Source organism: Stenella coeruleoalba, assembly GCF_951394435.1.
Source record: "Stenella coeruleoalba genome assembly, chromosome: 2".
Taxonomy (NCBI): domain Eukaryota; kingdom Metazoa; phylum Chordata; class Mammalia; order Artiodactyla; family Delphinidae; genus Stenella; species Stenella coeruleoalba.
Genome location: NC_137147.1, coordinates 11,935,196 through 11,958,230, shown reverse-complemented (window position 1 = coordinate 11,958,230; position 23,035 = coordinate 11,935,196). Strand labels below are relative to the sequence as shown.

General features: G+C 49.2%; 1 protein-coding gene across 4 annotated transcripts in view; it reads right to left on the bottom strand.

The window, feature by feature from the left end:
* Positions 1-2,063: 2,063 nt before the first annotated feature.
* Positions 2,064-23,035, bottom strand: part of FBLN5 (fibulin 5) — an 83,022-nt gene continuing 62,050 nt past the window's right edge. For 3 of the 4 annotated variants that reach the window (XM_079914183.1, XM_079914182.1, XM_079914184.1), the window contains 5 exons: positions 20,276-20,395; positions 15,761-15,883; positions 14,566-14,692; positions 10,789-10,984; positions 2,064-3,035 (listed from right to left, as the gene is read on the bottom strand). In XM_079914183.1, coding sequence (XP_079770309.1) covers positions 2,874-3,035; positions 10,789-10,984; positions 14,566-14,692; positions 15,761-15,883; positions 20,276-20,395 — 728 coding nt within the window. In that variant the 3' untranslated portion in view covers positions 2,064-2,873. The remainder of the gene's footprint in view (positions 3,036-10,788; positions 10,985-14,565; positions 14,693-15,760; positions 15,884-20,275; positions 20,396-23,035) is intronic. The other variant, XM_079914185.1, reaches the window with a different exon arrangement.

The following is a 23,035-nucleotide window of genomic DNA, read 5'->3' as shown; positions in this document are numbered from 1 at the left end:
AGTACATTTCAAGAAATCACAAAACTTTAGAATTAAAGGCAGCTGAATGGAAGGTTTCATCCACATTGAACCCAGAAGCTTAGGTGGTAACGCAAGAACTTTTGCAGGTGTCCCAGCTCTTAATCTGGCACCTCTTCCACCACAGAGTCCTTCATTCTTCCAGCCCTGATGGAACAGAACGGAGCGGGGTTCATGTGACAAGCTCTCAGCCCAGCTCGGAGATGGGGCAACGCTGATGAGGGGGGACAGGTGTGGAACGGCCTGATACCTCAGGGTCCAAGGGGACAGCCAGCCCCAGCAGACTCCCGCGGAGGGGGCACAATGCTGAGATTTGAAGAGCAGGCTTCTCCCCAGTCTTGTGAAAATAATAACACCCGACTGTTCCCAAGGGGTGGCCGAAGGCAGCAGCTTTTCGGGTTCTGGGAGCCTCTGTAACTGTTTCCCAAATGTCTGGGGTTTGGCCCTACAGTACGTACACGCTTAGCCCCAGGGCATTTTTCCCTTAAGTTTTCAGTTTAGGGTATTTTAAGGTAAATTGATCCCACATGCTTCTGATTCATTTACACTGAACTCATCAGACTATGTTTGGAAAGAACAAGCTGCAGGCCAAGAAGTCCTTTGAGGCTGCTTTTATGAGTCTTTCTGTGCCCTTTTTCTTAGAAGTAGGAAGCCACGTCTTGACATGAACAAATAAAATGCAAGTCCTAGAGACTCAGGTCTGGTTCCAAATGTGGCACCTCTGAAACCCATGGGTCCTCAAATCACCAAGACAAGGCTGCCCCTCCTTCTTTTTCAGAAGTTAAAGGAAACCTTACCCTCGAGCTGTGTTGAGCCTGAGTCAGTCATTCGGAGCGGCTCACATCAGCCTTCAGCATTCTAACTCCACACCCAGTCCTGACACCTAAGCCTCCCCACCCAGGGGGAGCCCAGGGCTCAGGGCCACCACGGCTCTCTGCTCTGTGGAGCTGGGTCCGCACACTGGCAAGTCTGTAGGAAATTGTCCTTTCTCTTCTGAGCTATGAAACTGGGGCTGTGTGTTGTTGATTTGTTGCTGGTGCTACTGTTAATATCACTTGAACCTGACGGAGTGGGCACAGTGGGGAATGGTTTGGAAGAGCTTTGTTTTAGGAAGGAAGAATTAACATATCCCCTCTGGAGGCCAACCGGAACCAGGAAATGTTTGACTTTACTCCTTCCCCTTTTAGTATAAAAGAAGCCTGAGGTCTAACTCAGGCAAGATGGTTCTTTGCAACATGAGGCCACCGTCTTCTCGGTCTGCTGGCTTTCCAAATAAAGTTGCTATTCCTTGCCTCAATAATTAGTTGCTCAATTTATTGGCCTGTCGTGCAGCAAGCAATACGAGCTTGGACTCGGTAACAGGGTTGACTCCTGGGATGGGACGCAAAGGTAGCTGTCCCCACCTGTCCTCCCATCTGTGATTTGCACTGTTGACTCTCTTTGTCCCTTTCTGGGGTACCAAGATTGAAGGGAATTCAGGTCCCTGACCAGGAAAAGAAAAATGAACCCTACAAGTAAGAAAAGATGTTGAGGGCAAGGTGACCAGGGCTTGGGCCACATTTGTCTCCCTTTCTTTATGCAATGAGCTCTCAACTCCACCTACTTATTAAAGGTTTTAAGTTTCCCCATGCCTGGGCCCTACCTAAGACTGACTAAATCAGAATCTCTGGGGGTGAGGCCCAGGAAGTCAGGTTTTCTTCTAGAAAGCTCCACTGGTTATCTACTACGCAGTCAGGGATGAGGACCACTGATTTAAAGTAACTTGATACATTCCTGTTCTGGAAAAGTACCTGGAAATAATCTACATCATGGGGGGTTGTTTGCTGTCTTCCAATTGAACGGAATAAGATTCAGGCTTGATGCTCTCCCCTCCCTCCTCCACCACCATTTCTCTCCCCACCCTCTCTCCTTATCATGTTGTTAACAATGATCTCACTCTCCAGAGAGCTTTTCAAGCCAGTACACAATAAACTAAAGAGAACAAGAACCAACCCCAAATGCTCAATCATCTACGATGTCAAAATGAACCAAACACAAGATCTCTTCAAATATTTAATCAGTTTGGAGACCTCTGCCTTCCAACCCAGTTGTGTAAAAATTCTAAAGGAAGCATGATGAAGGGGTCCTCAAAGAAAACGTTGGGCTAAAATGGAGAGGAGACTGGGTTTGGGAAGACAGAACATAACACGTGCCTTAAGGCCTTTTGAAGGAATTCTACCGTGGATTAAAAAAAAAAAATACTCAAATGAACAAGAAAGGATTAAACAGTTATACAGATTTAAGGACAACTAAAACTTCTTTTATGGCTGAAAATACCAGACATGGCTTTGAAATAGACTCTTTAAAAACCCTTAGATCCTGCTGTGGTTTCTTTCCATAGCCTTCTCTGTACATGCAAGAAGCAAGCTAGCTACACCCAGCATCCCCAGGAGCATTTTGGGCCTTGGCAAAGAAGCAATCAGCAAGAGATAGAAAGAAGGCCTGGAGCAGGTGAGAGGAAGCGGTTCACAGTTTTTGAACGTGGACTCAGACCCCAGCCAACCTAATCTATTTTCTTTGAAAAATATGGAAATAAACTGAAGGCCTTGAAAAATCACCGTCAATCTCAGGTTAGGGTGCCAATGATAATGCTTTTTGATAACTGTGTCATAGCAACTGGGGAAGCATGTCCTTCAAAGTGACGGGACGGGGTTTATAATAATACAGGCGTGGTCAGGACTCGGGGCTGACTCCCCAGGAGACATTCGGCAGGAAGGGCATCACGTCTTTCTCGCTCTCATTCTCCCTCTGGTTCCTTCGCTTCTCCTGTCCCTTGGTGCTGTTGAGAGGCAGTGTCAGAGGCTCCAGCCCAGGGCTCAGAACGGGTACTGAGACACGTATATCCGCAGTCGGATCACGGAGCTGCCTCTGAAGTTGATGACGGTGTTGACAGTGATCATTTCCAAGTCCAGCTGTATTTCCCGGGGCCCTTTGATGGGGCGTGTCATCACCAGGGTGGCACTGATGGGCCCTGTTTGCTGTGGACGGAACCGGGGATACCAGTTAGAGAAAGTCTGACTGGCTTAAGGAACCAGGGTGAGCCTGACCCCAGAAGCTGTTGAACAACGGCAGAGAGGGTGAGGAAAGCTGTCCGTCAGGAGACGTGGCCTCTGGGACAGTCACCAAAGCGGAAGGCCAGGTGGTCTGGCCACAGCCGGCCTCTGTGGCCCCAATCGGGGTGCTCCTCTTTGCCCACTGCTGGCAGACAGCCATCCCTCGATGCCAGGCTCTTCCCCCGACTTCGTTCATGCTCCACCTGGCTTCTCCCTGCTGTCCCTTCAGGTCCCACCTGAAATATCACCTCCCCGGAGGAGCTTCTGTGCTTTCCCCAATCTAATTCAGGTTCCTATGACCCTCTGCCAGTGCACCCTCTCCTTCGCCTAGGAAGGAAGGTGTTCGTTACCATGTGTCATAGTCCACACTAGACTATGAACTCTGTAAGAGCAAGGACCAGGGGCAGGTTTTGCACCCCGGAACCCCCCAGCGCCCAGCACGGTGTCTAGCATGTGGTTAAGTGTTCAGTGACTGTATCTCGAATGCAAGAATGAATAATTGTCCAAACTAACTACGTGACTCAGGGCTGTCACTTCACTTCTCTGTGCCTCCTCTCTAAAATGAGGGTTTGTACCAGATCAGTAGTTCCCAAGTAAACAGCTCCAAAGCACCTGGGACACTTTTTAAACTAAAAATTCCAGGGGCCGATGCTAGGATTTTCTGCTTCAGTGGATTTTTCGATGATGCCTGGAGAAGTGTGACCTGTTTACCAGCCCCCAGGTGGTTCTGAGCGTAGCCCCTGCTGGGGGTCCCGGCTGGACACTCTGCACTCACCTACAGCTTCACCACTCTGTGACCCTCTCACTGTGGTCCTGATAACTTCATGTGAGCTTTTTTCCTCCTCTGAATCTTTTTCCGACGCTTTCAAGGAGGTAAGGAGAGAGGACTGACATAATTGAGCTTCCGCCCTGTGTGAGGCGCTCTTCCGGCCACTTTTATGTATATGTGCTTATTTAATCCCCATAAAAGCTCTGAGAGTCCTGGCTACTCAAAGTGTGGTCCCTGGACCAGCATCATCGGCATCATCAGGGTGCTTATGAGAAATGCAGGATCTCAGGCCCCCCTAAGACCCACTGAGCCAGAATCTGGAGCTTAGCACAATCTGCAGGTGATTCATGGGCCCATTAACAATTGAAAGGTGCTCATCTAAAAGCACAGGACCCAGGCTGGGGAACCTAACTGCCATACTAAAGGTATGTCTCATTATTTCTGTTTTTCACTGTTCCTTGTGAACTGAGGCTCCATGAGTTAAGTCATTGCTTAGGGTCACTCGATCAGTCAGGGGCAGAGACAAGGGATACCATTCTGGTGCTTTTGTCTGACTCCAAACCCCAGGCCTTTTTTACTGCACAACAATTATCAGAAAAGACTGATGCGTATTTTACTTCTTCCTAGCACTGCCCTGAAGGACAGATGCTTGGGGTCGGGGGTCAGTGTAACGGCCAGAGAGTGGGTCCCTGGAAAGGAAATAGCATAAGGGAACAGGACATCTGGATAATCCCTTCCTACAAGCTGCAGAGTCCAATGCTGTGCCCAGAAACTGAAAGCAACAAGCTCTGCAAAATCAAGAAACTTGGCTTCTTTAAAGCCACACCAGGCATTTTATCTGTCTCCTTGAAGGGAGGGCTCCCCATAAAGTTCTGGACAGCCCCAAGAGCTGCCACAGGTAGGACAAGGGCAGGGCGGGCAGACAGGTGTCACCCAGGTAGTGGGACCTCCCCTGGGCTATCAGCAGCTTTACAGCCACGCCATTTCCTCTTGGCATCAGCTCCCTCCATTCCCGTCAGCATCCGCGCAATTGACACCCTCTCACGCAGAGTATCGCTAGCACTTCCTTGTCAACTCTTGCAAAACCTCGGAGCCCTGGGCCAGGACTTCAGAGGGTACAGCCAAACAGGGAAATGCCCAGGACATTTACATATACAAATACCTCACCAGCTTTCACTGTTTGCATGAACAAAGGCCAGGAGCTGAGGACCCTGAGCTGAGGGCGGGCCTCTGGAGGGAGAGCTGCAGAGGCTGGGACGGGGAATGGAACAGCTGGAAACTTCTCAGTTGTCCCTTTGGGCTGTCCTTGTAAATGTCTCCAGAGTGTGAGAGCATCGTTGCCTCTCCTATTTGGAAGTAATCTTAGAGCTCAGACAGTCTGATCCCCACCAGGGTCAGATCTACAGCAGCCTGAGAAAGGCCTGCCCACAAGCACTCAGAGGACTTAAGTGCCTGCCAAGACAGCTAAGGACCGACATCTCCACTCCTCACTGGGCTTTTAGGGCAGAGCCAGGCATTAATGAAATAGGCCTCCCAAGAGGCTCTCGTCATTGGTGGACTTGGTGGTCACTGGTACAAAGTGGTGACGGTGATGGTGGTTGATACTAGGCATTTGGTTATGACCTTGCATACATCCCTAATTTAATCCTCATAACCCTACAAAGTAAGTAGGTTAAGTACACTAGCACATGGTACTAGAGCATCTGACTCCAGAAATCAAGCTTCTAGCCACTAAGCTGTACGATAAGGTCTCCAGTGTCTCTCAATTTCCTGACGTCCCGTGGCACTCGCTCTAGTTGAGAATCACTCCTTTGCATTGTAAATGTTTGCCTGGTTGTTTTCCCCTCCCTGCCACAGTGTGGATTCCTGGGGGCAGAGGCCACATCCTGTTTGTCCCTAAACTCTCAATGCCTGACTCAGAGCTGCACATGCAGTGGTGCTGAATTAACCCCCATGACAGAAGAAGGAGTGAGTGACTGAATGCCTGTGAAGCTGCCCGCATGGGAGTAGCTTGCAAACAGCCCACCCGCTCTCTGGCGGTCTGTCTTCCGTGGCCCTGCTCCTACACACGCTCGGGTCTGTTCTGAGTCAACTCGCGGGATGGCACTGTCTGACATGGGGCAAGCAGCCAGGCCACAGCAAGTCAGCTTCCCTTGGCCCGGCCACGTGATCCCCGTGCACTTGGCCACAGCCTGTACCCTGTGACCGTGCTCCTTCTTCTGGCCCTACTTGTGTCCCTAAGTCACCTGGCCAAAGCCAATCACCAGTCCTCTGTCCAGGGCTCAGTGTGAGACAGATCGCCAACGGGGCTCATGAAAGGGACATGCGCCTGCATAGGCACCTGTGCATTTGTGTGCATACCTGTACCTATGCATACAAGCAAGTGTGTGTGCACGTGAGTGTGTGTGTGCATGAGAGTGTGTGTGCATGAGTGAGTGTGCATTTGGTGGGTGTAGCTGTGCATACCTGTGTGTGTGTGTGTGTGTGTGCACGCGTGTGCATGCATGTGTGGGTTTGTATGCATGTGGCTTGCCTGCTGTGTGAAAGGAAGCTCTTCCCAGGTGCTCGTAATACAGTCAGTGACTCTCAGGGTGGCAGAGCCTGAAGAGCCGTCAAGCCCCACCCCTCACAGGATGCTCCAGTCCCTTGAGCATCTCTGGCCTCTCCAGGGCCCAGCAGCCCACAAACTCTTAACAACAGTAGCAGCAGCAGCAGAAACGATGCTATCGATACAATCGTAACTAATGCTTATTGGACACTTTCTATTGTGATCAGATGTTAAGGTAGACTTTTCTTGTTACCTCAATCTCGGCTGAGACCCCAAAGCTAGGAAAGTAGGTGAAGATACCCTGCATCCTAAAGAGAAATGGGAGCGTATGTACAGATACTGGTGGTAGACTGCCCGAGTTCGAATCCTGCTCTGGGGCTTCCTAGCTGTGAGATCTCCACAAGTTACTTCGCCTCCCTGTGCCTCAGTGCTCTCATCTGTAAAGTCGGGAAGGTCAAGCAGGCCCCAGAGTACAGGATTGTGGTGAAGATGAAAGGAGTGAGACATGAAAAGTCCTTGGAGTATGTCCGGCCCCGTACAGGATTTGCTGCCAGCGCTGTCTGTGTAGTTCCTGTTGCTGTTGTTATACGATAGAAGTGTATTAAACACACTTACCAGCCCCAAAATCAAGCAAGAGGGGCTTTCACTGCGGGTCCCTTGACATTAAAGGATGCAGAGAGCAGCATCAGATTTCCCCGGAGAAGTCTAGGGAAGAGAGCCCCAGAGCTGCCTTGCACCACGGGGAGGAGACGGGGCTGCAGGGGAGCGGCTGTTGGTGTCCTGAAGGCCCCGTGTAAGGTCTGCCCGCCAGCGTGAGGCAACACACACACACACACACACACACACACACACACACTTTCTGAGAGAGGTTTGCGGTGACAAGCAGCCAACTAGAGGCCCTCGCCCACATCTGGGAATGGTCAGTGCAAAGTCCTCAGGGAAATCTCCAAAGAACCCACAAAGCATCCCATTAAAGCAAGAGCATTTGGGCTGTGCCCCAGAGAGAGGAAGAAGGCCTGCCTACAATGGCCCCATCCCTCCTAACCACGCCCCTTCCACCATCTGCATCCCCAAAACCCTGGAGGAGGAGCCAGGGCAGCACGGTCGGTGTGGGGAGGGGAAGAGGAAGGCAGTACAGAGGCCAAGCTGGCGGGTGGGGGGGGGAAGGGGGAGGGGGGAGGGGGAGGGGGAGGGGGTGCGGGGTGGAACTTTACACTGAAGGAGAGACTGGGTAATTGAAGTTTCCACGTAAAGCAGCTGGTTTGATAAAAACAGCCGTTCTGTTCTCCAGGCACTGTGCTAAGTAGATGATCTCATCCAATCCTAAAGTAGATACTGTCATTATCCCCTCTTTACAGATGAGGAAACTGAGGCTCAGAGAAGTTAGGTAACCTGCCCAAGGTCATACGGTTGGTAAGTTATAGAACGCAAACGAGGCAGGTCAGCCTGTCTCCAGAGCCGACATTGGAATGACTCCGTGGGGCCTCCTGAGGAGGGCACTGCAGCTTTGCACAGCTTGGAAAGGGAAAGCCCTGCTTCCTCCAACAGATTTCTGTCTTCCTGGCCCCATGCCCTGTGGCGTCACAGGGCCCCTGCACCGAGCCTGTTTTCTCTTCCCAGGGGCAGCCTTCGAGATCTTTCCAGCCAGGATCCACCTCCCCATCCCTAAGTTCCTTCAGCCATTCCCAGGGCAGGTCTATGTTCCCTCACCCCCTTCGTGTCCTGACAACCTCATCTGAATAAATACTAAAGAATTAGAGCCCTTCTCAACGTTCTCAGAGAGAGAGCAAACCACATACAGCTCAAAGTTTTGTGAGTTTCAAGGGTCCCCTAGTCGCTGTGACAATCCAGGCACTAGAGGAAGCTGCCAGGAAGGGGCCCTCCCACGTGTTCACTCCACCTGTAGAAGAAGACAATCTTCTTCCCACTCTTCCCCCGCCCCCCCCCCCCCACACACACCATTGTGGTGTGGCTCTTACAAGTCAGCCTCACAGGGAACATTTGGGTCTAGGGAATTTTAGGAGGTGGTGACCTGGGAGTGAAATCTTGCCAAGACAGGGCCACTTCCTGCAGATCCTCTATTCTGCTGGGGGGTGGGGGGGTGGGTGGAAGGGTAACCGGAAGCAGGTAATGTGGGTGATGGTATTTTAAATCCCCAAGAGGGGCATCTCTGTGCCCTGTGATTGGGATCCACTGTGTCTGTACAAATGACAGAGGCCAGATTAGAGAATCCTAGGTGGGCTAGGCTTATGCTCGGGGGGGTGGGGGTGGGTGCGTCGGGGGGTGGAAAGCCCCCAGAGGCTCAGGCAGGTGGGCTGTGCTGGGTGGCTATGGCTTATGGGTTTGGAGAAAGGACTGACAGAGGCGCAGCTCATCTTTTTCATCTTGAGAAGTTCCTCTATCCTCAGCTCATTCCATCTTCTTCCAAAGCCCTTGACCTCACTACACTGATCTACAGAGGCTGGGTCCGCAGGTATGTTATCACACATGACCCAGCCCTGTTAGGGTCTTGCCAAAAACGTATTAGTGAGGAAACAGGCACGATACCAGCTCCTGGGGCCTTTTCTAATCTGTTTTAATCCTGCTTCTGAGACCTCTCTGTTTTCCGACAGTCCCAGCACCAGAGGCAAGGACTGGAAGATTCTGCCCCGGGGCTGGGGAGAGGGCAGGGAAAGATCTCAGATATGTGGTTCCCTCACAGGCCAGTGGGCTGTGTCCCATGAAAGTGTGTAAACTTCTGAGTCTAGCGCCCCACAGGGACCCTGGAAGACCACATACTGTATTCGTTAGTAATGCAGATTCCTAGGCTGAATCATGGCCCCCCAAAGTATCAGGTCTTAATCCCTGGAACCTGTAAATGTTATAAGGAAAAGGGATCTTTGCAGACATGGTGAAGTTAAGGATCTGGTCATGGGGAGATTATCCTGGATTACCCGGATAGGCCCTCAACCCAGTCACTGTCAATTCTAAGAGACAGAGGGAGATTTGATACACACGGAAGAGGAGGAGGCTCTGTCACAATGTGACAAGGGATGCAGAGATTGGAGTGATGTGGTCATGAGCCAAGAAATGCTGGCAGTCACCAGAAACTGGAAGAGAGAAGGAACGGATTCTCCCCTGGAGCCTCCAGAGGGAGCATGGCCCTGCTGACATCTTGATTTCAGGGCAGTGAAAATGACTTCAGACTTTTGGCTTCCAGAATAAATTTCTGTTGTCTTAAGCCACCACGTTAATGGCAATCTGTTACAGCAGCCACTGGAAACGGATGCACTAGGCCTTAGCCACCATCTTCTGAAATAGATTCTCTAGAGAGGACGCTCTGGAATTCCTTTTTTCAACAAGTACCCAAATTCACACTGAAATGTGAAAAACATCGCTCTAAGCCAGGGGGCTGTAAAGACAAGTGATCACCCCAGAGGTTGCAGGAGATGAAGCTCAATAATAGAAATGGTACAGTATTGGGTGTATGTAATTTACAAAGAAGCAAATCTATTTTAGGGTGTGTGCTCTAAATTTTTTTCCCGATATGGATAAGCTGGTGCTGCCCCATCGAACTTTCTATGATGACAGAATTATTCTATATCTGAGTTAGTACAGCAGCCACATGTGGCTACTGAGCCCTTGAAATGTGGATAGTGCAACAGAAGAACCTAATTTTTAACTTTACTTCATTTTCATTAGTTTAAATTTAAAAAGCCACGCGGCCACTGTGTTGGACAGCGCAGGTTACAGCCCACTTCTGTGAGGAATGCCTTTAAGTTCACTGCCATGGATGTGCCACGAGGGCAGGGATTCAGGACTGTTTTGTTCACTAGAAGTCCTTCTAGTTCCTAGAAGGCCATAGTAGGTACTTGATGAGTATTTGTCAAATGAGTGGATGGAAAAAATGGATATGTGAATTCCCCTCCCACAGGATTGCAGGAGGAATCTGAAGAAGAATATACATATGTAGATAGATACAGATACAGATATATCTATATAAATATAACTGAATCACTTTGCTGTACACCTGAAACTAACACGACATTGTAAATTAACTATACTACAATTTTTTTTTTAATGGTTAAAAAAAAGAAAAAAGAAGAATTGCAGGAGGAAAGAGACCTACAACTGCATCTTGGCCTGATTTCTCACTGCAGGTGAGGGTTCTGAGGCTCACAGAGGAGAAGCAACTTTCGCAAGACCACACAGAAAGTGAGAGGAGCCAGGACATTGGAGTCTGACTCACATCCGCTTCCCTCTCCTGCCTTTACACCTGCCCCTCCTGGCTGCACTCTGGCCTATTTCTAGAAGCATGTTCCAGGCTAGACAACAGAACACCTTGTTGAAGATGGTGACCATCACTCAGCACCCCTTCTTACCCGCATATAGAATTCTCTGCCCTCATTCCCAGACTTGATCTGGAAAATGTAATAAGCCCCAGGGTAGCGGGTCGTTGCTTGCATTTGGAAGATGTCAGCAGGAACAGAGCGTCCAGACACCACGTCCATATCCCGGTACAAGATGGTGAAGGGCTGGTCTCTGCAGCCAGGATTCTCAGCGGGACACATACAGCGGCTGTCGGAAAGGGAAATCATGTGAGAACTCAGGAAATCCTTTCCAGATGCTGGATGTGCCTATTTCCTCGCTTAAAACACTGAAAAGGAGGCCACCCCATTTTCACCATCCAAATGCTGTAACTGTAGAGGCTCTCTACTCCCGGCTCCGGTCTAAAAGCTCTCCAGCATGTAGGTGAGCTCTCTGTTTCCTAGAGAATGGCCTGTTCTGGCCAGTCAGCTATTCTTGCTACTAGAGCATAAACCTGAGATGTCTGGTTTTCAGAACACTGGGGACATCCTCTAATGCACTTCACATTTGTCACATATTTAGTCAGAAAAATGGACTGCATAGCCTTTCACTTCCCCAGCCATCCATACTCATTGAGAAATTTTAAAAGTGAGAAAGTACATTAGACTGACACGTCTTGAATGGTCACTCTACATTTTCTATTGCACTTACCCCAGTCTGTGTGGAATATAATTCAATATTTTCTTTCTCTAAACAAGCACTCAGAACTCACTGTGTATAAGATACAACATTGGGACATGACTTTAAGATGTTAGGACATTATTGCAACAATAAATAAGATCCTGATCTTAAATTCACTCTCTAACAGGTGAAATAAATCACAGACACAAATACTTCTAATACAAAGCATCTAATTTGTAACACTAGTAATAGCATTATCATAGTATGAAGTTGAGTCATTACCAAGGTATGCCTGTTATAGACACCCCTTGATTTATCCCTAAGCACCCCCGTCTCTCACCTCATCCCTGAGACTCCCCCTAGGGGGTCAGAGTGCAGAACAAGATAAGAACATCTGTTGATCTATGCCTTGGTGGCCAAAACCGGGAGTAAGCCTTGCTGTGCTTCTGTCACTTTCCCTAACTTCCAATCTATCTTCGAAACCTATCAGTTCTACTTCTAAAATGTAGTCCAAATCCAACCACTCCATCTCCACTGTCAGTGCACTGTCTCACTCACTGTCTCACCTGGACCTCTGTGACAGCCTCCTGTGACGGAGTAGAAGGTACTCCCACTCCAATCTGTTACGCCACAGGCAGAGTGCCCCTTGTGGAACGTAAGTCAGATTACGTCTCTATCCTGCTTCAAGGTTCTACGGTGGCACCCATCGCAACTTGGACAAAAACGAAACACCCATTTCAGCCTCTAAAACCTCGTGGGGTCTGGTCTCTGTCAGTTTCTCTACCCTCCTCTTGGGTCACTGTCCATGTCGTTCATGAGGCTGCCGTTTCTTCCGGTCCCTGAAGACATCAAGGTCACTCTTGTCTCATAGTCTTTGCACACACTGTTCCCTTTGCTCATCCACCCTCTGTTAACATCGACTCCCCTTTCCATTCCAGCCCAAGGGTCATTTCCTCAGAGGGGCTTTCGGATTATCCAGGCTAGACCAGGTCCAGCCTACTCTTTCATTTTGTAAATTTCTGTTCTTCCTGTTCACAGCCCCTGTTATCATCTATGATCATGGATTCATTATATGACCATTTGTTTACTGTCTTCTCCTCCACTAGCATAAGAGCAAACACCACAGCACCTGGGAGCAGATGTGGCACAGAACAGGAGCTCAACTAACCTTTCATAAGTGAATGTCTAGAAAGAATTTTTAAAGTTTTGTTTTTTAAGGCTCCATCAAAATATCCAAGTCAAAATGTCCCGGGTGCCAAAATGGTCGCATTAAAATGTCACGTGTCACACAGAAAAGAATTGTTTCCTAAAAGAAGCTTGAAGGAGGGAGAGATGGCTCCTAGCTGAAGAGGATCACAGACAGCTGGGAGGGGTGACACTGGAGCTCAGATCTGAAAGATGGGGCAAATCTGTCTGTGTGGCAATGGCAGGAATGCCTTGCATATGACAGAAAATGTGGGCATGGAAGCCAGAAGGCTGGACACTCTGCGGCATGGGTGAAGGTGAGAGCTGGTCCTGTTCAGGTTGGCGGGAGTGCAGGACACCTGAACGAGGAAATGAGCTGGATGCGGGTGGCTGGAGTGAAACTGGAATGGGGCCTGGAGACAGGGAGTCTCCCAGCGTTCTCAGTGGCTAGTTGGGGACCTCGCCAGTAACACCAGCTCAGTGCTGCAAGCTGCAGGTCAGGTCCCCACCACAGACAACAGTGGCCTGGAGAAACCCAGGGAGAACCAGGATGGGAGCTGAGGGCAGCCTGAAGCTCTGCTCTGCTGCAAAGTGCCCTGGAACCAGAAATCAAAGAACCCTATTCTAAAGGCTACTTAGAAGCACAGCTCTTAGCAACAAGTGAAGACGTCTCTAAGGGACCAGCCTGTCCCTGCTTTGTCCTCTTCTGTCCAGCTTTTGATCAGAGCAGGAAGCACAGCTGTGGATTTCTCTTAGAAACTGCATCCCTAGAGGGAATGAATGATAGGCATGTCCATTCATCCCTTTATCTCCAGTGGGAGGGCTGGGCGATGCTCAGGGCATTTGACTGGAAGAGAGAAGGGCAAAAAAGACATCCCTGCATGTGTGCATGTGAGTGTGTGTGTGTGTGTGTGCACACGCATGCACATGGGCTGAGGAGGAACTCAGATGGTTAAATAGGAGCTAAAGAGAAGGAAAAGGAATTCCTAATACACCAGGGGCAGAAAAACACTGTCCTAGGGCATTCACCTTGCAGAGGTTGTCTTCAATTTAGTTCTCTCCTCAACTCTAATATTTGCCATCTGGTGACTTTGTAAAATCACTATTGTGGGACCTCCCTGGTGGTGCAGTGGTTAAGAATCTGCCTGCCAATGCAGGTTTGATCCCTGGTCCAGGAAGATCCCACAGACCGCAGAGTAACTAAGCCCCTGTGCCACAACTACTGAGCCTGCGTTCTAGAGCCTGCGAGCCACAACTACTGAGCCCACGTGCCACAGCTACTGAGCTTGTGTGCTGCAACTACTGAAGCCCGCATGCCTAGAGCCTGTGTTCTGCAACAAGAGAAGCCACCGCAATGAGAAGCCCGCACACTGCCACTAGAGAAAGCCCACGCGCAGCAACAAAAACCCAACTCAACCAAAAATAAATAAATAAATTTAAAAAATCACTATTGTGACATCAAAAACTTGATTAGAGCAAGCTAGGTACCCTCGGTTATTGAGAACTCTCTATTGACCTCTCTAACCCCTCACTACTCCCAGCAAGGTCCAGGGAGACTGGAAGCACTCGTTTCATCTGGGGGCTTGCCTGCAAGGCTGAGTCTCGCATCACCCCAGGCCCACAGAATGAGAATCTGCCTGCTAACAAGATCCTGGGTGGTTCCTATGCACGTGACCTTTGAGAAGTCCAGCTCTAGAAGACTCTGTGTGTCCAGAACAAAGTCACTAGAGAGAAAAGGAGGTTCATGAACCCTGCCTCTCCTTTTGGTTAGCTTTCTAGAAAATCTTCATATAGCTCTGGCATGAGTGGGGGAGTGGTAGAGAACAGTGTGTGTGTGTGTGTGTGTGTGTGTGTGTGTTGTGTAGTAGGCAGTAGGCCAGGTCTCCCAATGTCCTGGAGGTACACTCTCCTTTACACCACACTGGCAGCCTTCTGAACCAGGCCCCTCACCATGTTCCCATTTCCCAGGGGAAGACATGACTTACTTATCGCTGATCCGCAGATAAGGCTCCTCGCAGCGGATGGGGTCAATGCACTTGAAGCCCCCTTGCAAATTGTAGCAAGTCTGCTGCAGGATGCACGTGTGGTTTCTGTGCTCACACTCATTGATGTCTGAAATGCACGGTAGACAGGAGGATGGTCACAGGCCAGATGGGTGGGAATGGCGAGGGGGGCTGCCTGGGTCTTTCTATAGAGCTATGCTAGCCAATAAGGCAGCCACTGGCCACACGTGGTCACTGAGCCCTTGAAATGTGGCCAGTCCAAACCGAGATGTGCTGTTGAATGGAAACTATATACCAGATTTCGACGACTTAGTAAAACCAAAGAATGTAAAATACCTTATCAATAATTTTTATATTGAGTACATAGTGGAATGGTAATATTTTGGATATATTGCGTAAATAAAATATGTTCTTAAAATTAATCTTGCCTGTTTCTTTTTACTGCTTTAATGTGACGAGGACATGTGACTGGGACATTTTAAATTACATATGTGGCTCACATTTGTAGCTCACAATATATTTCTACTGCCCGGCACTGTTGTGTGGAGAATTCTTGCTTAGTGTTTGGGTTAGGCAGGTTCAAGGAGCTGAAAATGAGTCTGTTGCTCAGCTACCAGCCTTCTCCACTTGCCCCAGTGAGTGGAGCATGGGAGGGAAATCATCTCAAACAGCCAATCTGGAGGAGACCCACCCCTTTCACAGACTGGGGTCCTGACCCTTGGAGGGACACAGCAGTTAGAGGTGAGAGGTATCCCCAGCGTCCATTCTCTAGGAAGTCAGTAGAGAAAAGCTGACCAGCCTTCCCTGCAGGGGCCATGAGAAAACCTACTCATGGACCAGGGCCAGGCCATAAGATGTCCTGGTCGGGTCCGGAGCAGTCCCCAGAGGGGCCGCAGAGATCTGCCTGGGAAGGCACGACCAGCCACCTCTATCTCCAGAGTTCATTCCAGAAGCGAGAGTGGCCTTGTCCTTTCTGAGGCCAAAGGATGGATTGCAGGGCAGGAAGGCACCAGCCCTGGCATCCTGCCCAGAGCCTGCCACTCTGGGAGTCACCAGCACCCACTCACACCCTCACCTCTGCCACCTTCCCCAGGTGAAGACATCCAGGTGACCCCCCCGAGCCAGCCCCACCTCACACCTCCCCTCTGAACAGCCAGGTCCCTCTGAACAGCCTTACCCTGGCAGCTTCGGTTGTCATCCAGCAGAATGTACCCAGCTGGGCAGGAGCAGAAGTAAGTGCCAGGCTGGTTCACACACTCATGTTGGCAGAGGAACTCAGAGAAGCTGCACTCGTCCATATCTGGGAGAGACAAGTTACACCTGCTATTTATAATCACAGACTACCCAGGGATGAGAGCTTAGTGCTATTTCAGCTTTATTTATTCCAGCTTCCACACTCTCCTGACACATAGGATAGCTTTACTGCCAAGAAGTTGCTAACTCACTTCTTGAACACTTCTGGTGACGGGGAGCTCACTACCTATCAAGGCTGCCCATTGATATCTGGACAGCTCTAATTGTTAGAAAATTCTCTCCTACATGGAGCTGAAATCTGTCTCCATCAAGCTTCTAACACCCTTTGCCTCTGGCTCAGCTACGTCATCTACTCATCACTGGCTCATTTTTGCTGTACAGGTGAATCCATCCTCCACCTCTGGAGGGGAGATTCGTTTGCCTGCTGGAGTTTTCTGGGTGCAGAGCTCTTCCCCCAGACGTAAAAACATTCACTGGCCCCAGTCTTCTGAAAGGGCAACTTTACCAGGGCTAACTCCCCTCTAATCTCCTGCAAGTTGAGAAACAATATTATTCCTAAAATCGCAACTAAAAGGGACATCTCCAGAAGGCCAGGGGGTGTGAATTATATTAAAACTCCAGGGACTTCCCTGGTGGTCCAGTGGTTAAGACTTCGCCTTCCAATGCAGGGGGTAAGGGTTTCATCCCTGGTCGGGGAGCTAAGATCCCACATGCCTCCTGGCCAAAAAACCAAAACATAAAACAGAAGCAATATTGTAACAAATTCAATAAAGACTTTAGAAATGGTCCACATCAAAAAAGTCTTTTAGAAAAAGCAAACAGGGCTTCCCTGGTGGCGCAGTGGTTGAGAATCTGCCTGCCAATGCAGGGGACACGGGTTCAAGCCCTGGTCTGGGAAGATCCCACATGCCGCGGAGCAACTAGGCCCGTGTGCCACAACTGCTGAGCCTGCGTGTCTGGAGCCTGTGCTCCGCAACAAGAGAGGCCGGGGTAGTGAGAGGACCATGCACCGCGATGAAGAGTGGCCCCCGCTTGCCACAACTAGAGAAAGCCCTCGCACAGAAACCAAGACTGAACACAGGCAAAAATAAATAAATAAACAAATGTGGGGTTTAAAAAAAAGAAAAAATTACATTAAAAAAAAAAACAAAAAAAAAACCAAACGAACAAAAACAACTTCATTGTGCCCAAAAACCTCCTTGAAAGAGAAAACTGCAGTGGCATGGGGTGGCCCTCCTGCCTCAGGTGATCCCTGGGACGTGGGACCTGGCGCTGGGCCAACTCTCCAGCCGCAGAAGTGGGGACGTGAAGGGGGAGCCATAGAACTTTTACACTGTGGCCGCTGATGCAGAAGCAGGCGTTCCAGAAAAGCCAACTCTTCATCACACACAGCGTTTGGCAACAGAGCTCCCATTTGAGCCTCATGCGATAAGTACGCCAAAGAAAACATGTTTTTCTTTCATTTGTTGTTTCCCGAAAACTTGCTTTCTCTGTTTTCCCCATGTGGTGTGTCCTCGGATTGCTCTCTGGAATCACCCAGAGAGGGTGTCAGCGCACGTGAGGCTCCTTCTCCACCATCTGATAATTCCAGGTGTTACATGCCTGACGTCTCTCACATTCGAGAGGGAAAAACTCCTTCCCTTTTCTCCCAGGGGCCTTTGGGCGACAGGTTATGAGCCAGCAGAATTGGGAGGCTGATTTGAAAATTTAAATGATAGGGAGGGTGGGAGGGAGACGCAAGAGGGAAGAGATATGGGGATATATGTATAGATGATTCACTTTGTTATAAAGCAGAAACTAACACAACATTGTAAAGTAATTATACCCCAATAAAGATGTTAAAAAAAAAACAAACTCACACTCAGTGAGTCAGATCTGCTCTGTCCTGCCCGCCTCCAGCTCCCCGGGAGCTTCAGAGAGTCTGGTCTTGGCCCCAGACAACATAACAGAGTGTCCTGCTTATTTCCCTTAAACTTGTAGATTCCATTCATACCTTTAGTAGAAGCAGTGGTAAAAGCTGTCATTTCCTGAGAGCTCGCTGTGTACCAAGCCCTGGCTTAGATGCTTACATGCCTCATTTTATTTAATCCTCACCTCGGCCCTAGAAGGAGGTGCAATTACTAACCACACCTTACAGAGAGAAAATGGAGGCTCACAGAACTTAGGTAACTTAACCAAATTTCCTGATACTGAGTAAGCAGGAAAGCTGGGATTTGAACCCAGCCAGCGGCCCTCCAGATCCTACACTCGTCAGCACAGTGCCATAATGTCTCCCTAAATGTAAGTCATGCTCAGGACTTGAAACTGGTGGATCTGGGGAGTCCTAGGGTTGGGAAATCCCCTGAGCGGGGCTAGCCCCGGTGCAGGTGGAGAGGGTAGCACCCACCTCCACCTAACAGACCCGCTCAGTTTATCTCGGTCAAAGTCCCCAGACTTTACTAAGGGCTGTGGCTCCATCCTCCACTTGAAATACAAAAGCTGAAATACAAGGCTGGTTCTGGCAGAGAGCCCACATGAGGCCATTTTCACGCAATCACATGAGAACCCACCATGGTTTCCAGGGTCAGCTCACTTAGCAAATCTCTAAGGGACACGGCTAGGAAGGGTCTGGGGCTGCACGGAGGGGCCCCACCAGCTGGGATAACACAGTGAAGGTAACAGTTCCTGGGGGCGAAACAAGCAGCACAGAAAGGCAGTAAGTAGGAGGGGACAGACAGCAAACTCCCTGAAAACATCCCTGCCTACTCTTGGGCCAGCCCTAAAGCCCGCAGTGGACAAGAAAGTGGGCATCGTGGTGAACGTGCAGAAGATGGCCATTTTGGTTAAAGTGAGTCAACTGAAAATCTTTGCCAAATCACCACGGATGGCTTCTTGAAAAGCGTAAAGTCCCTTACACCTACACTTAGAGAAAGTAAGTTAACACATAATGACACTTAGTTACTACAGCTCATTTAATCTTTATGAGCACCCTGTGAAGGTGTTTGTTTTGTAACAAATGGGGAAACTGAGGCTCAGGAAGTGACTTGGCCAGGGAAAGTACTAAACAGGAGAACCAGACTTTGAACTTGGCTCCGTCTGACTCCACAGTCGCTCTCCCATACCTCCTGCGCAGGCGCCCAATAACCATCTGTGGATGGGCAGACAATTCTCCAAAAACAAATATTCCCATCGCATAATGCTAAACTTTCCACCTTTTAGTTCCTTGGCCCAGATTCCCCAAAGGAGTGCCATGGCAGGAGGAAGGGGGCGGGCGGTGAAATCTAGGAAGAAAGTAGCTTTTCATGACTGAGGGTATTTTATGGCTGTTTCTGGGACTGACATTTAATCGATCTAAGGCTCTCTGTAACTGCCTACTTGCAGCTCTGGCTTTCCTGGCCCTGGGGAGAAGTGTTCATTTGTTTCAGAGAATTCTGTCCCTAGAACACTCCAGTCCTAAGTGAAGCTATTACACAAGTCCCATTCATGAAACCCAGGATTAGGAAACTTTCCACTCTGGAGGACAAAAAGGTTTTCACACCCTCGGGTATGGCCCACTCATTGTGAAAAATACAGGGAAGCATCATTAATTTGTACTGTGCTCGTTTACAATTGCTGATGATGCTAAAAGTGGATGGAATAGAGTTTAATTCAACATTTACAAAAAAATAGGGCAAGAAAGAAAAGAAGGAAACATTAAGCAAAAGATGAGCTGTATATGGCTCTGTGCAGGATGCTACAGGGACAAGTATGAGTAAGATGCTGTCTCTATTCTCAAGGAGCTTACAAGAGTTTACACGTTTCTAAGAAAGTTATAATAGTGTCCATACGCTAGCTTGGGCAGAGTCATAGCTTCTTGGGCTTGGAAGGAATTTGCGAGAGGTCAACTGAGCCATCTATGTTTTCACAACAAATTAAGATTTTACTCATTCAACATCCAACCATTCATTAGTTGATTTGCAAACAAGTTATTGCATGCTCGCAGTGTGCCAGGCCTGGAGCTAGGCACTGATTGTAGAGATTTTAATAGTTTACATACACAGTCTCATTCATTCAACACTCCCCCTCCCAACCCTACCCTGTGAGACTTGCTCTTATTTCTGCTATGATTCTATTAGTACTATCTGCTCTATCCCCAAGACTTGACTCAGTGCTGGGTGAGGACAGATAACTCAACCCAACATGCAATATTAGGCAACTCCTTTTGCTCTTCAACGTCATGTCAGACCCTAAAAAGTAGCTCCACTGATTTTTGCACTAAGGGTCAAATGACAAGGACATGGGACTGCACTCCACCTTTCGGGAAGTGACTCATCTCTGTTTTGTGTGGTTGTGACCCACTGCACTGGAAAATGTCCCAAACTGGAGATGTGTCTGGGAAATGAGAGGAAACACCTGTGAAGAAAGCCCCTGCCCCTGTGCCCCTAGTACAGGTGGAAATCTCTAACGCCAAGCCCATTACCACTGCAATGAACTCCATCATCCTCAAGTTCATATCCCGGGTCGCAGCGGCAGATGAAAGAGCCATAGGTGTTGACGCAGGTTTGCACGCAGGGGTTCTCAGTTGCACACTCGTTCACATCTGTGGAAAACCAAAGCACATCACTGACCATTCCCCCAACAGAACATTTGTACTAACCAGGCAGTAAAATGCACCAGCAACAAAATTACTACCACTAGGAGACCAGATCCACAGGCACCAAGGATCTCCATCTAGGACCAATCAGATGGAGAGCTCAGACCCCAAAGTGTTCACTGAAGAACCAGGGCCTCCATTCATACGTCCCTTCTGGGGTTGCAAGCTGGGAAGGGTGGAAATGGCATGTATACATATCATATACATGTATACACATGTACACGTATACACCTCCTAGGAAGTCCACTCTCCAAGGCTCACCAACGGGAATTTCTAGGCAACATCTGCTCTTTCCCATCACCAATTGAATTCATCTCCAATTAGCTCTTCCCTCACCTCCATTGACTTTGAAGTTTCAGGTAAAGAGGTAAATAATCATGACAATTTAAATAATAACTCTATTCATTATTGCTGTGGACTGAATTGTGTCCCCTCCAAAATTCATATGCTGAAACCCTCACCCCCAAATGTGATGATATTTGGAGATGGGGCCTTTAGGAGGTAATTTAGGTTAAATGAACTCACAGGGTGGGGCCCTCATGATGGGATTAGTGCCCTTATAAAAAAGAAGCACCAGAGAGCTTGCTCTTGTTCTTTCTACCATGTGAGACATAGGGAGAAGGCGGCCACCTACAAGCCAGGAAGAGAAGCCTCACAAGCACCCAACCACGCTGGCACCTTAACCTTGGACTTTCAGCCTCCCCCCGTGAGAAAATAAATTTCTGTTGTTTCAGCCACCCAGTTTATGGTATTTTGTCATGGCAGCCTGAGCTGACTAAGACAGTTAGACAGAAATAATGTCGCTGATTATTACAAAAGGATCTCACACTCACAGGGTACTTACAGCCCTGTTTCAGGACCACCACCCCATGTTACAAGTTCAGTAGAATAAGGAGAAGACCAAAAAGGCGCACAAGGAAACTTTAAGGAGTGATGGAATATTCATTATCTTGAGGTGGTGATAGTTTCGTGGGGGTATACATAAGTCAAAGTGCATGAAATCATGTACCTTTAATAGTGCAGTTCATTTTACGTCAATTATACGTCAACAAAGATGTTTACCTCTGTTTTGAGGTTGAGAGATGTGCCCAAGTCCCCAAGCTAACAAGGGCACAGTTGAAACTGGGACATAAGTCAGGGGTCTTTCCACAATACCCAAGATTCATTCCGCACAGCTCGGAGAAGGGGGAGGGAAGGAGGGAGCCCCTGTGTACAATGGCATCAGCTGACCCGTTCTGAGCTCCCCCGTCCTGCTGCCACGCTCCATAGGGCAATGACCAAAGTTCCAGCTGAGAGAATTTCTATCCCCTTCAAAGTCCAGGTTAACCTCTGGAGACTCTTAACAGAGATTTGAGGGCTTTCAGAGCTAAAAGGTAAGTGGCTTGAGAAGTTTTTCTTACAGAAGAGGGCAATCCCATGCCCACACAGCTCCTGCTTCCTGGCATCTTTGAAACTTTCAGAGGGGAAAGAAAAAACAGATGGCCATGCATGGAGGGTCCAGTGAGATACCAGTCTCCACTGGTGCCCAATGGGAGTCTAGAGGCTGTCCACCCAGAAGGCCAGGAAAATGTCGTGGTGCCAGGCTGTCGAGTGCGAGTTCAGGCAGAACAGCACTAATGAGCATTAAGGGCTGCAGTCCTCGGCTTCCGGCCGGATGCTGGCCATGCAAGGTGAATGAGCTTACGGCCCACCCTCTCACAGCTCTCAGCTGCTTGCGCTTCTGCCCCCTGGGGCCCTGGCTGCCCTCTCCTGCCAGCCCTGGCCTGCACACGTGCCCAAATGCCCTTTGGAGTCCTTTGGGAGAAGACCGCATCCCACTCTGACCTGCTGGACAGGAAAGCTGGATCCTTGGTTCTACACTCATCTCAGAGCTGTGTGACTCTGGCCAAGCTGCTTAACGTTTCTGATCCTCGATTTCCTCATCTGCCCTGCCTACCTCATAAGGTTATTGTTGGAGTTCAGTGAAATGAACAAACGTGACAATGCTTTGAAGAGGGAGGGCAAAGCACTCTTCCTTGCTTGATGTGTTAGGAGTACAAAAGCTCGCCAGAGTATGTAACATCCTGTGTTGCCGCAGGCCCTGCTGATGCAGTATCCCCGTGGCCAAGTGCCCAGTGTCCAGGCCTGGATGCCGTACCTGCTGCTTAATCACACTGCTGGACTTGGCACTGAGAGGTATGTTCACTGTTCCTCGTCAAAGGCCGGTCCCTGAAGGACACATGGGCCTTTTGGCTCTTCTGTGCGTGGCTGTTCCTTAGTGGACGCTGGGGGACAACCTGGGCTGGCAACTCGAGCATCCAGCCCTGGCACAGAGAAGCCTGCATCTGCTCTGAGCCGCTTATCACAGCAGCAAAGGAGCCAGGCGCCTGCTCCCCGCTCTATCAGCTCCCTCAACCTCCCAGCCCAGGCTCTGCTCTCAAAAGAAAATGAGTTCTCCCGGCGAGAGGAACGCAGTCGAGACTTCTTGGAACAAGCAGCAGAACCAACTTTGGAAGAGAGACTGAGAAAGAATCCAGGATCCAGCTCTTTAACGCTGATGCCTTCCTGTTTACCCAATGATTTCGATACGATTAAACTAATGGAGAC